This window comes from Hemiscyllium ocellatum, chromosome 23 (genome assembly GCF_020745735.1).
Source record: "Hemiscyllium ocellatum isolate sHemOce1 chromosome 23, sHemOce1.pat.X.cur, whole genome shotgun sequence".
Taxonomy (NCBI): Eukaryota; Metazoa; Chordata; class Chondrichthyes; order Orectolobiformes; family Hemiscylliidae; genus Hemiscyllium; species Hemiscyllium ocellatum.
The window spans coordinates 21,510,143-21,524,948 of record NC_083423.1 but is presented as its reverse complement, the minus strand read 5'-3'; the positions used below and the strand labels follow the sequence as shown (position 1 = coordinate 21,524,948).

Here is a 14,806-nt window from a genome sequence, read left to right as displayed (position 1 = left end):
AGTATTACATTTCAAAAGAGAAGTAGATAAATATTTAAAGGAGAGAAATTTCAGTGCTATGGGCAAACAGGAGGAAAATGGATCAAATCCAATCACACCTTCAGAGAAGTGGGATGGGTACGATGGCCCAAATGGCCTCCTACCATGCAGCAATATCTTACGTTTTTAAGTCTATGTGATTGGCTGTATGTGAGAGAACACATACATGTGTCTTTGTGTTTATATATTTATGTGCACTTTTTGACTGTACATTGATTCCTTAAAGCCTCAAGTTTAAAATTTTTGTATCAGTCCATGATCTTGCACTCCACCCCCTCCCCCCCCCCCCCCCCATCTATAACCTCCTGTAGTTTGACAACCCTCAGGATCTCACTAAAGGGAAGATGTGATTGCACCGGCAGAGGAAATTCACCAGGATGTTGCCTGGAATGGGGTGCTACGGTGGCTCAGTAGTTAGCACTGCTACCTCACAGCACCAGGGATCCAGGTTCGATTCCAGCCTTGGGTGACTCTCTGTGTGGAGTTTGTACGTTCTCTCCAAGTCTGGGTTCCTCCCACAATCCAAAGATGTACAGGTTATGTGGATTGGCCATACTAAATTGCCCATAGTGTTCAGGGATGAGTAGGTTAGGTGCATTAGTAAATGTAGAGTAATAGGCTAGAAGTATGGGTCTGGGTGGGTTACTCTTTGAAGGGTTGGTTTGGACTTATTGGGCTGAAGGGCCTGTTTCCACACTGTAGGGACTCTATGAAAGGCTGGATAGGCTCAGTTTGTTTTCTTTAGAGTGGAGAAGGTGGAGAGGGGTACCTGTCAGAGGTGTATGAGATTATAAGGGGTTTAGGCAGTGTGGATGGAAAGCTTCTATTCCTCTTGGTTAAAGGGCCAAGAATAAAAGGGCATCATTTTAAAGTGAAGGGCAGGAGGTTCAGATTGGATTTGAGGAGAAATTGTGTCACCCAGAGGGGAAATTAGGAATGCCCAACCTGGAATTGGATTCATGGTTACAGACCATGTGTTGGAAAATGGCATTCATGTGGTTAGGCACAGACCCAATGGACCAGTGCCACTTCTGTGCTGTCTGACTCTATCTCAGTGTTCCTTTAATTCTACCTACTTGAGTACCCTCTGATTTTGGTTACTCCTCTACTTGCAACTGTGGAGGAGCCAAGCTCAGGAAACCCCTTTCTCTTTCAATGGTGCTTCATGGTACCAGCAGCTTTGAGCAATCCTTTGGTCTGCTGTCCTGATGCCTGCTCTGTGTCAGGCTATTCGCTTTTTGTGAAGCACCTTGGGACATGCCATCGTGCTTGGAAACTACCGAGGAGGATGTTGAGCGTATGAATATGTATGAATCTCGCCCGCCTCGTGTGTATAGCTGAGTTTTTACACGTGTAATGAGAGTGTGTATGTAAATGAGTGTTTGCGAGTGTGGACGTGTTGCTGTGTCTGAGCGTTATGTGTGTAAAACAAAGTCTTTTATACATTTGTGTAAAATCTGCGATCAGTGTGAACTTGAGGATGATCAAGTGTCCCGAAGTGTGGGCGTACGTGTACGGTGTGTGCACATTTGTGTGAGAATGCGTAGGTGTGAGTGTATGTCTGTGTTTGAGTGTGAGTGTCAGCGTGTGTGTGTGTGTGCGCGGGTTTCCAAGAGGTTTTGACTGTGGTGTTTTTTTTCTCCCTCTCTCTGTCTCCCCCCAGTGATGTGATGTCGATGGTTAGTGCACAGAGCATGCCTCTCAGTCCGACAGCCAGGAAACATGAGGAGGAGCAGCAGCAGCAGAACACTTGCAACTGCAGCGAGGGTGAAGAGGAGGAGAGTTTCAGCAGAGAGGACACCATCTACCACACCATCAGGACGAGTACAGCAGCTAAAACCGGACAGCAAATGGACAACCCCGCGCCCAGCACTGTGGTCATTCGTATTGGGGTCCCTGACCTGGAGCAGACGGTCAGTAATGTGCGATTTCGATGTGTAATTTTCCCTGCAATTGACAGATGCAGTTACCTTCTCCGGCGAAAGGGGTGGGTCTGACACTGCACTTGCTACACAAAGTAGCGTTCAGGTTTGCTCTGCATGTATTGAACTGGGAAGCCAGAGTTTAACCCTTAGTTTGCTGGATTTGTCTTCCAACAGTGGACAGCAGGTATATAAAACACCCTTGGTGTATGTACCCAGAGATTGCAAGCTCCGAAAAATGCTGTCCTGGTATTGTGATTAATCCATCATTTTGTGTGTTTCGATAGGGAAAGTGGGATGCTCTTTGAAAAAGAGTCACTTTGCTACTCACCAGTTTGCCCGCAGTCGTAGTTTCAAGGCTTTCCTGTTAACTGTAGGTTGAACTGTGACAGTAGACGTCCCTTCTTTCCCAAACTGTGTGTTAACTAATGCGCTGGGTCGCTCTGAGTTCGTAATTCCCCGGTTGGGTAGCCTGTATACACGTGATGTGACATCAGTGGGAGAATGTTACAAGCTTGGATGTAGCAAGGCCAGTATAAGGTAGGCATGGGATTGCAATATATACGCTAATTAATACATAGCACCCTGGTCTTCATCTTACAGTGAACTGTATTTCATGTCACCAGAGTTAAATGTTTAATTCTGTGCACACACCATTGTTCTTGGTTTTCTAGGACTGACCTGCAAGATTAAACCCACCAATCCCCATCTGCTACCTATTTGTAAAGTATTCATCCTCTCTCCCCAGTTTGCCCTCTAGTTCTGGCATAAGGATTTGACAGTGAGCCTAAGTGTCTTCCTTTTCCCACCAAGGACATTACTTCAGTTTGGCCGTGCAGAGGCAAATATTTAATTCTGGGGAGGTAGGAGCAGTGGGCTATTGTATTCTTCCTGATTTATTTTTCATAGTAATCTGGTTTTGTGTCCCAGCCAAAATTTGCAAGCCTTTGATGCCCTGTACACACACACACACACACACACATCCCAATGCTCTCCTATCGGGCTTTCTGTTTTTCACCCTCTGACTTGACACAAAATACCATCTCTGTGACATTTCCAGGGAAAGTCACTGAGCTATAAACTGGTTGGATACCTGGACAAGGCACAAAGAGCTTGAAGAACATCCAAACCTCTCCTGCCCCTGCTGTAACTTGCAGCACCAGCCCTGTGCTCCCTGACATTGATTGACTCCCTGTCCAAAATTCTCATTGTTGCCTTAATCCCTTCATGAGCCCTCCCCATATCAGTCATTTTCTCCAAGCCTCTGAGATGCTTGCATCCCTCCACTTCTGATCATTCGCTTCCTAAAACATCTGCCTTCTTTTAAGATACTCTTCTGACTGCTTGCCTGATCTTAAGAGGTTCAGTGTAAAATTTTGGCTGATTTTGATCTTGTGTATGCCTCAAGAGGTTGTATTATATAAATATTGTGTTGACATGAGTGCACATGTAGTGAGCTTTATTGTTGGTTCTTTTTACCATTTGACACAAAATACCAGGGGAAGTCACTGAGCCATAAAGTGTTTGAATGAAACAGGGAGTCAACAAGTGTGGTGCTGATGAAGAGCTTATGCTCGAAATGTCAATTCTCCTGCCCTTCGGATGCTGCCTGACCGGCTGTACTTTTCCAGCACCACAACGTTTGACTCTGATCCCCAGCATCTTCAGTCCTTACTCTCACCAATGCACAGAGGTTGAAGGAACAGTGAAAGAGACAGAATGGCATGAAGACTATTCCAGGGCCTGGGAACTAAGACCTCTTTCCCTGCACAATGTTCCCATTCATGAGACATAGAAGCTTCTAGAGTATTCTTCCATGATTGATTCCCACCATGGGGACTGCATACATGCCACACTCTTGAAATGACAACGGTCACCTCTTCACAGGACTTGGATTCCAGACACAGTAAGGGCCTGCATATTGTGAATTGCAGAACTTACTGATGGCATTGTGCATATTTCTGGTGTGATGTGCTCAGGCAGCTCCTGGGGTTATGGTCCTGATGCATTGGTGCAGCACATGTATTATGGACCAGGCCAGACCCCCTCAAAACATTTCAAGAAGGTAGCCCAAGCCCTAATTGTTTTGAGTAGGTGTAAAGTGGGTATTCCAGGAGTGATGCAGCTGGTCAAAACCTCTCAGTTTTAAATAATTTATTTACAGAGTACCGAATGAAACACAAACAAAAGAGAACAAAATACAGGATAACTTAATCTATCCAAAAAACCCAACAGACTATTCCAACTTAATGATGCTGTTCCAAATTCCTGCAACAATCTCCATAAACACACCTTGGCAAAAAAGGTGTAAAATCAAACACCGGGTCTTATAGGATGGAGAGAGAGAGAGAAAGAGAGAGATGGCAGAGAGATTCATGATGGAACACCTTCTTCCATGGAGCTGTCTTTTTTGAATTCCCAACTAACACCTGACCAGCAGCTCTGAACAACCAGATTGCTAAAGACCAAACCAGTCCAGAGTCTTAGAGACATAGAGTCATAGAGATGTACAGCACGGAAACAGACCCTTTGGTCCAACCCGTCCATGCCGACCAGATATCCCAACCTAATCTAGTCCCACCTGCCAGCACCCGGCTCATATTCCTCCAAACCCTTCCTATTCATATACCCATCCTAATGCCTTTTAAATGTTGCAATTGTACCAGCCTCCACCACATCCTCTGGCAGCTCATTCTATACACATACCACCCTCTCTGTGAAAAGGTTGCCCCTTAGGTCTCTTTTATATCTTTCCTCTCTCACCTTAAACCTACGCCTTCTAGTTCTGGACTCCCCCACGCCAGGGAAGAGACTTTGTCTATTTATCCTATCCATGCCCCTCATGATTTTATAAACCTCCATAAGGCCACCCCTCAGCTTCCGATGCTCCAGAGAAAATAGCCCTAGCCTGTTCAGCCTCTCCCTGAAGCTCAAATCCTCTAGCCCTGGCAACATCCTTGTAAATTTTTTCTGAACCCTTTCAAGTTTCACAACATCTTTCCGATAGGAAGGAGAGCAGAATTGCATGCAATATTCCAACAGTGGCCTAACCAATGTCCTGTACAGCTGCAACATGATCTCCCAACTCCTATACTTAATAGTCTGACCACTAAAGGAAAGCATATCAAATGCCTTCTTCATGATCCTATCTAGCTGCGACTCTACTTTTAAGGAGCTATGAACCTTCACTCTAAGGTCTCTTTGTTCAGCAACATTCCCTAGGACCTTACCATTAAGTTAAGTCCTGCTAAGATTTGCTTTTCCAAAATGCAGCACCTCACATTTATCTGAATTAAACTCCATCTGCCACTCTTCAGCGCATTGGCCCATCTGGTCAAGATCCTGTTGTAATCTGAGGTAACCTTCTTCGCTGTCCACTACACCTTCAATTTTGGTGTCATCTGCAAACTTACTAATTACACCTCTTATGCTCACATCCGAATCATTTATATAAATGACAAAAAGTAGTGGACCCAGCACTGATCCTTGTGGCACTCCACTGGTCACAGGCTTCCAGTCTTAAAAACAACCCTCCACTACCACCCTCTGTCTTCTACCTTTGAGCCAGTTCTACATCCAAATGGCTAATTCTCCCTGTATTCCGTGAGATCTAGCCTTGCTTACCAGTCTCCTACGCGAACCTTGTCAAACACCTTACTGAAGTCTATGTAGATCATGTCCACCCCTTTGCCATCATCAATCCTCCTTGTTACTTCTTCAAAAAACCTCTCTCAGGTTTGTGAGACATGATTTCCCACGCACAAAGCCATGTTGACTATCCCTAATCAGCCCTTGCCTTTCCAAATACATGTACATCCTGTTTCTCAGGATTCCCTCTAACAACTTGCCCACCATCGAGAGTCAGGTTCACTAGTCTATAGTTCCCTGGCTTGTCCTTCCCACCCTTCCTAAACACTGGCATCACATAGCCAACCTCCAGTCTTCTGGCACCTCACCTGTGACTGTCAATGATACAAATATCTTAGCAAGGGGCCCAGCAATCACTTCCCTAGCTTGAAAAGCTGAGCTGGGAAAACTGGCCACTCCCCTTCCATTGTTCAAGTGTTTGTTTAAAAACGTAAAAGCCTCTTCAAGTCGATCAATGCAGACATTTCAGAATCTATATTTTTATGACACCTCTGAGAAAAGAAACCAAGGACAACCTACTGTTGTTAAAGGAGCAGCATTGTCACACTTGTCACAAGGCAGGCAAATGTGAAGCAAATGGTTTATATGGAGGGTAACCACTGTTACAGACAATTTTGGCCAATTCTGTGTATTGTATATCAGTACTGTGGATTGAATCATCAGGTGTTAATAACTGCAAAGTAACAACTTTCTACAGCCCTAGTCATCAGTTTGTAACTAGTCTCCTCGCTCAATGTATCTGTGGTTTGAATAAAAAAATGGATACCCCTACCCTCTGAGTTCAAATCCTCTTCAAGAAAAAAAGGATAATCATCTTCTGTGCCCAGAATTATATTCAGAAGCTAAAAGACAAATTCTGTAGGAATTGGGAGAAAATAGTAGAGTGGCACAGTAGAAGTGGCCAACTGTGATTTGTGTAGTGATATTTGATGGGACAGTGTGAAGGGACCATTACACTGTATTGAACTGTGATCTATTTGATTCTCGATAGTCTCACCATACAAGGTAGATGGAGCTAACACATACTTTACAAGCATTGGAATGTTTGATGGAACAATATGTCCACATGTATGGAGCTATATTCCATATCTGACTCATTATTTATGCCTTTAATTCTAGACCTGACTTTGTGAATGCTGGCCCAGTATCTTCCATCTTTCATAAACCTGACTTTGACCAAAACTCTCCTGTCCATATCTTAATGTGCATTAGTTCAGTTCACCCTTACTCCCCATTCTGACTTGCTAACTTATGTTGGCTCTCTGTTCATTAAGGTACCAATTTTAAAATTTTCATTGTTTGTTTTAAATAACTAGAAAATGGTTGGATCGGTGCTACGGACACTGGCAGTTTTGTGATCCATCACATAGGTGACCATTCTTCTGCCAAAGATGTTGCTAAACCTTTGAACAGTGGAAGGCATCACAACAAAGTCATGTTTTTACATGATGTGCAGGGCCAGTGAACATTTAAACATATAGGTGTAGGTATCAAAACATATTCCTATTTACTTTAGGCAGTATTTAAGCAATATTTAAACTAGCTTGCTGGAGAGATGTAAAGAACAATTTTTAAAGGTCATTTTCTAGTGCATTTCAGCTTTATTAAGTTGAAATTAATTACTTGCTGTCGTGGGATGTGACCCATTGTCAAGAATTATAACCACACATTGACTGCATCGTGCAATTCACTTACATGCTGAGCCACCAGGGGGAGCCTCTTCTTGATATTAATGATCCAAGGTATGACATCAGATGTGCTGACTCATGGGTATCCATGGAGATCCCTCATGCATTGTAGTGGATTCACTTCTTTAAACAAAATGATTTTGGAGCTGAGATTGTTTCAGGATGACAGCTTCACTTCTACGTGTCCTTGATTTGAATGCTGAGAGCTATCGTTGAGGAGGCTCCATTTTACCTAGTTCACAATGAATGAAGCTGGGAATCACAAAACCTGAAAAACTTGCAAATGACACATACTGTTCAGATTTTGTCGTGTACACTTTTAAATGGTACTCCAGTACATACAATATATCCATTTCCAAGTGTTACTGTTTCCTTAAACTGTTTCTTTCTCTCTGGGATCACTACTCCTGGGCAAGTGGTTTACACACAGATGTCCCACACACTCCATAAGAAGTATTACTGTTAGTTGTCCCAGTATATAGTGCTCGCTAGATGTCTGTCAACAGTTGTCCTTTGTATTGGGTCTTAATCACATTCATCAATTAGCCTCTCTTTTCTACTTCACAGTTATCACAACTTCTAATCAAATAAAAGTGGGGAAGGGATCTCTGTTACATAAAAGCAAAATGCTGTGGATGTTGAAAATTTGAAATCAAAACATAAAGTGCAGGAAAAACTCAACAGGGTTGGTGGCATCTGTGGAGAGAGAAACAATTATCATTTTGGATCTACTCCAACTCTTCTTTGGAACTGAAAGGAGCTGTAAAATTATGGTTTTTATACAGTACAAGAGGGGGAGGAGGAACTAGTGGAACAGATTGTGAGGTTATCCAGAGCAAAAGACAAAGGCAATATTACTGGTGGTAAAGAACATAGGACATTACAATGCAATACAGGCCCTTCGACCCTCGATGTTGTGTCTACCAGAAGAGAGATAGAGATGTAAAGTAGGCGTAAATGGCAGCTGTGAAAGGGAGAAAATGGGTCTGCTGTACTGAGAGCGAAGCCAATAAGACATTCTGGAGGAGGGTGGGAGGATGTAAGAAAAATAGAGCACAATGGTCATGCTCTGAAAATGTACAACTTAACATCAATTCCTAGAAGCATCTAAGTAGAAAATTGGATGGTGTTCCTCCAGTTCACATTGAACTTTTTTAGAACACTAGTTGGATCCAGGACGGAAATGTTAACAAGGAGTTTTATTGAAATGGCAAACAAATAGAAGGTCAGGGTTATTCCTATGGACAGAATGAAGGTATTCCACAAAATGGTCACCCAGCCTCAGTTTGGTCTTATCATTGTAAAGGAAGCTGCATTGTGAGCAGCAAATACAGTAAACTAGATTGAAAGAAGTACAAGTAAAGTGTTGCTTTGCCTGGAAAGTGTGTTTTAGGGCCTTGAAAAGTGACAAGGGTGGCGATGAAATGCAACACCTTCTGGGATTGCACAGGACAGTGCTATGGTGGAATGAGGAAGTATTAAGTCTGATGGAAGAGTGGACCAAGTTGTAATGGAGGGGACTGTTCCGGTGGAGTGCTGACAGTGAAAGTGATGGGGAGATATCTTCATAGGCATCTCTGAAACTTCGGCTCAATCAGAAATATAATTAAACACTAGTGAATCCTTTAAATGTCTTAATGAGCTAAATTCAGTGTCACTGTTATTACATATCTCAACATACTCGCAGTCAGCTCATAGACTTCAAACTATAATCACTGTTCCACTGTGAGCATACGGCCAGGCACTTTCTGCTCAGCAAGATCCCAGGAACAACTGTGAATTCCACACATGGCCAATTGGTTTTTCAATGAGGAAGGAATGTCAGTCAGGCAATCTGAAGACTCCACTAATGCTCCAATACCCAGATGGATATTAAAAAAAATCTATCTGAACAGATGGATGGGCACTCAACCTAACATTTCATTCAAAAGATGTCACATCTGACTGACAGTGAAGTAATCCCTCATTACTACAGTTGGAGTGATGGCTTGGATGAAAAGCATTAAGAAGCAGAGTGGATAGTTTGGCAGAGAAGGAAGGAGTGCCAGCAATGGAGCCAGGCAGGCACTGGCACAATGTCATAAGCAAATCAGTGCGTGAGGCCTAGTGTGGCTGTGAAGAGTGATTCAATGACACATTATGGAAACTGCAGTCAGAGACCACAGGAGTTTCCATTCGGGTGAATGACTTTCATTAAATGTGACTGGTATTTAAAGACTGCAGTAAAATAAAAATTAAGATATAAATAAAAATGACACATTTATTTAATGCATGCATACTGCACTGTAACTAACACAGAAAGGGCAGAAGAATACTTACAGTTTGAAAATTCAGCAGTGTATGATTTGGGAATCTCTGATGTGATTCCCATTTGTGTGCTTTATCTGAAATTTTCAGCTTTCCCATTCCCCACGTTTCACTGGTTTTATCGGAATGCACTGGAAGCCTGAACCTGATATACAATCTTGGCTGTACGCTGTGCTGCATGACCAAAGCTTCCTCAGCTTCCGTGAGTTCATGGGTTGGATGTACAGTCAGAGAGACTCCATGGAGGAGAGTAGCCAACACCTACCTACCTTCAGGATCAGTGGTGCTGGAAGAACACAGCAGTTCAGGCAGCATCCAGCGAGCAGCGAAATCGACGTTTCGGGCAGAAGCCCTTCATCAGGAATAAAGGCAGTGAGCTGGAAGCGTGGAGAGATAAGCTAGAGGAGGGTGGGGTAGGGAGAGAGTAGCATAGAGTACAATGGGTGAGTGGGGGAGGAGATTAAGGTAATAGGTTAGGGAGGAGGGTGAAGTGGATAGGAGCTAGGCAGGTTGGACAAGTCCAGTCAAATCATGGGGACAGTGCTGAAAGTTTGAAACTAGGATGAGGTGGGGGAAGGGGAAATGAGGAAGCTGTTGAAGTCCACATTGATGCCCTGGGGTTGAAGTGTTCCTAGGTGGACGATGAGGCGTTCTTTCTCCAGGCGTCTGGTGGTGAGGGAGCGGCGTTGAAGAAGGCCCAGGACCTCCATGTCCTCGGCAGAGTGGGAGGGGGAGTTGAAATGTTGGGCCACGGGGCGGTGTGGTTGATTGGTGCGGGTGTCTCAGAGATGTTCCCTAATGCGCTCTGCTAGGAGGCGCCCAGTCTCCCCAATGTAGAGGAGACCACATCGGGAGCAACGGATACAATAAATGATATTGGTGGATGTGCAGGTAAAACTTTGATGGATGTGGAAGGCTCCTTTAGGGCTTTGGATAGAGGTGAGGGAGGAGGTGTGGGTACAGGTTTTACAGTTCCTGCGGTGGCAGGGTAAAGTGCCAGGACGGGAGGGTGGGTTGTAGGGGGGCGTGGACCTGACCAGGTAGTTACAGAGGGAACGGTCTTTGCGGAAGGCGGAAGGGGTGGGGAGGGAAATATATCCCTGGTGGTGGGGTCTTTTTGGAGGTGGCAGAAATGTTGGCGGATGATTTGGTTTATGCGAAGGTTGGTAGGGTGGAAGGTGAGCACCAGGGGCGTTCTGTTCTTGTTACAGTTGGAGGGGTGTGGTCTGAGGGCGGAGGTGGGGGATGTGGACGAGATGTGTTGGAGGGCATCTTTAACCACGTGGGAAGGGAAATTGCGGTCTCTAAAGAAGGAGGCCATCTGGTGTGTTCTGTGGTGGAACTGGTCCTCCTGGGAGCAGATACGGCGGAGGCGGAGGAATTGGGAGTACGGGATGGCATTTTTGCAAGAGATAGGGTGGGAAGAGGTGTAATCCAGGTAGCTATGGGAGTCGGTGGGTTTGTAAAAAATGTCAGTGTCAAGTCAGTCGTCATTAATGGAGATGGAGAGGTCCAGGAAGGGGAGGGAGGTGTCAGAGATGGTCCAGGTAAATTTAAGGTCAGGGTGGAATGTGTTGGTGAAGTTGATGAATTGCTCAACCTCCTCGCGGGAGCACGAGGTGGCACCAATGCAGTCATCAATGTAGTGGAGGAAGAGGTGGGGAGTGGTGCCGGTGTAATTACGGAAGATCAACTGTTCTACGTAGCCAACAAAGAGACAGGCATAGCTGGGGCCCATACGTGTGCCCATGGCTACCCCTTTGGTCTGGAGGAAGTGGGAGAAATTGTTAAGGGTGAGGACCAGTTCGGCCAAACGAATGAGAGTGTCGGTGGAACCTACCTACCTACCTATCCAACCCAGATCCTGGCAAATGAGGTGCTGTGCCTGGTGTCGTCATACATGGTACCCCCAATTAGAATGGAATTTTCAGCAGTTCTTGTTCCCGTGCATCTGCTCTCATTCATTAAAACCTATTTTCATGACCAAACTTTTTGTATAAACTAATATCTCCTGTAATAACTTGTTGTAAAATACCCTTAGTAAGTACTGTGGAATGTTTGTTTCAATAAATGTGCTACATAAATTTTAAGTTTGTTATAACCCAAGAACAGACATTATCATGGGCAATTTTCTCAGGTCCTAGTGGCAGTGAGATCTATACCAGTTATCACGAGAAAGCCTCAAGGCAAAGTGAAAAAACATTTCAGCACCACTGCTCAGTGCCAGAAAGGGTTTAGGACCCTTGATAAACTTTCCTACAAGTTTTATTTGTCTGTCCTAAAGTGATGAGTTTGTGCCATAGGTTGGAAGTAGCAGAAATCCTGAAGGTTTTGCAAGTCAACATATTGAAAACTATTATTTAATTTAATAGAAGACACAAAGATTTCTATTTGGGGTCCCTGCAACCTCAAGGATTCAAGATTGATTTCGAGAGTTTCAGAATCAGGACACCGCCTTCCATGTGTCTAGCCCACCCCTACACCCCAGGCCCTGTCTTGACATGAGTTGCTTTCAGCACAGCACCCATTCAGAGACCATGTTCTTAGCTTTTCTTCAATGGGCTTACCATTGTCCATCCCTTTGTCTTCCTTAATAGTCTTTCTTCCTCTCTTGACGCCATCTCCACCAAAAGTGCTTCTACCCGCAACCACCCCCTCCCTCCCACCCCCACTCCACAGCGTAGATAATGCTTTTTTCTAGTTCTGCAAAGGTTACCGGACTTGAAATGTTACTTCTGCTTCCTCTGCATAATCCTGACCGACCTGCTGAATTTGTTTTAAAATGTACTCCTCCTTTGCACCCCCCTCCCCCCAAGCATCCCATGACTGATTGTTCGGTACGTTCATTCATGTTCAATTCCCAATCCAGTCAGGGAGGTGCAACTGTTTCACACTCCACACCACTGTCCAAAACAATCCAGCTGAAACCTAGAACTACCTGTGAGGTGTTGCTAGAGCTGTTAAACCCAGAAATACTGTAAACCTGGCAGGCTTGCTCAATGCAAATCATTGTTCAAATGATCGCTGTTCAGATTCAACTTTGTACATGGAGCAAATACAGAGATCTTTACAGTGCTGATGTCTCCCATAGACCAATGGTGTCTTCTCATTGTCACCCACATGACTCATTATTAGTTCAGTGAATTACATGAAGAAACCATCTTAACTCCTAACACAATATTGACGGTTTGAAACCAGGGTTTCAGAAATAATAATGTGCAGTAGTCAACACTGAAGGAGTCTGGTTAATTACAATGAGCATTAGTGAGTGCTGGCCTTGGATGGCATGAGTTAATATAAATGAAAGGTCCCACTACACTGTGAAGAGAATGTATGGCACAGGTTAGATACAGGGTAAAGCTTCCTTCATTTGGCTTCAGTTACATGGTTTAATTCCAATAATGTCATTTACATATCTCATCTCTGCCATTTCTTTGACCCTTTTGAGAAAAGTCACCAATTTAGTGGCCGAATGGAATCAGTTTTATGAATTGGGCTTAGAGAACTCAGATCCGGTTGGAAATTGCTCCAGTCTTATCTGCAGTGGACACAGGAAATGGAATATATATCCTAGAATCTTATGATATTGTCAGCCGGATATCCCAGTGCAATCATAAATGTGCAAGTTAATCACCAGCGAAGACTCTCTGAGCTGGAAGACTGAGGGAGAATTCATAGTTCCATCTGTTGTTTTGAATAAATAATTGCTCCACTCAAGGTGAGAGCTTTCTGGGAACTAGGTCCTCACTTTAAGGTGAACCACTCCTTCATCCAATGTAATTTTGACCAATTGACCATCAGCTGGAGCAGTAAGGGGTGGGATTTTGGTCCATATGCACTAATGCTGGGCAATGTCTGTATCAGCTGAGAGCATTTTAATTCACTTCAGTTGGTGACACACTTGCCTCTGACTTGGAAGGTTCAAGATTTGAGTCCCAAACCAGAGATGTGCACATAATTCAGATTGTCTGGATGAGAAATGAAATCCAGGTCATGTTTTTGAATACTTTGACTGGATGTTCAAGATCCCATGACAATACTTGAACAAGCATAAGCTGTTCCAGTGGCCCAGAAAACATTCCTTTGTCATTTAACTTTATGATAAAAATGACAAATTGGTCATTCACCTCATGTTTGTTTGAATCTGTGCTCTGCATGCAGTGGTTACCACTTTACTTGCATTATAGCAATTACTGTACAACAAAATAATTCAAACTTTTCGAAGCTTCCTGAGATGTGTCTGAGATATGTGTGAGTGATAAAAAGCAATTCTTTCTTGCCATTGATTTTCTTCCAAGAAAAAAAATGATTTGACTTCTGTATCACTGGAGAGCATTTGCCAGTTTTATTGGGGTCCTGTAGCAGACCTTGAATCATACTGAGATCTTGTCAAGTGTTGGGAGTTGAGGTGGTGAGGGTTGAGGGTGAGATTTGGGTGAGAAGATGCACTGTGGCATTCTATTCTGCAACAAGATGAATAACACACAGAGTGCAATGCTTCAGGGTATTGCAGTAAAGACAACCTCTGTACTGTGACTTTTCTTCTATGAAATGTCAAAGCTTTGTTAATCTGTACCCATTCACCTCAGCAAAAAAATCAATGAGTTTTAGGAGATGGAAAGATAGATGATATTTACCAAAGATGGTTGGAACATTCCAGACTAAAGATGTGATTTGATAAGATAAATATTTGCAGGAAGCAGCAGGTGAAAGGGAATAATTCACTTGTGTCTGTTGTGATATGGCCTGGTATATGTCTCAGTATTGACTCCTGAAAATATACAGCACGTAATGGGTAAGAGGGACCAATTTAGTCTTGACTGGTGTTGTTGTTATGGTCCATTTGTGTCTTATTTATGGACAGATCACAGCAAGTAAAAGGTAACAATCTACAGAACTGGGCACGGGTTGAAGGAATGACAGGGCTATACAATTATGCAATCTGAGTGAGACACCCTTTGTCTCTGATGTTTGGGTTTGTGATTAATATTCTGGCTTCCCTAAGTAATATTTCACATTCATTGTTGTGTTGTGAATTGATTCTACTAAACCTCCAAAGTTAATTTCAACTCTGCATGCAACTATTTAGCTCCATTTAAAGGCGTCACTCCCTCCTCTTGATATCTTCCTTTGCAAAGGTAGAAATGCAACATGTGCCCTTTAATCTCCTCTCTTCCCCTGGTCCCTTGGCCCCCAAACATG

The 14,806-nt window shown here is 43.7% G+C and overlaps 1 protein-coding gene across 1 annotated transcript in view; it reads left to right on the top strand.

The window, feature by feature from the left end:
• The window catches only part of shank3a (SH3 and multiple ankyrin repeat domains 3a), a 994,510-nt gene that overhangs the window by 128,821 nt on the left and 850,883 nt on the right, over positions 1–14,806 (top strand). Inside the window, exon 2 of the mRNA XM_060842760.1 lies at positions 1,703–1,952. Within this exon, the coding sequence (XP_060698743.1) occupies positions 1,710–1,952 (243 nt within the window). The 5' untranslated portion in view covers positions 1,703–1,709. The remainder of the gene's footprint in view (positions 1–1,702; positions 1,953–14,806) is intronic.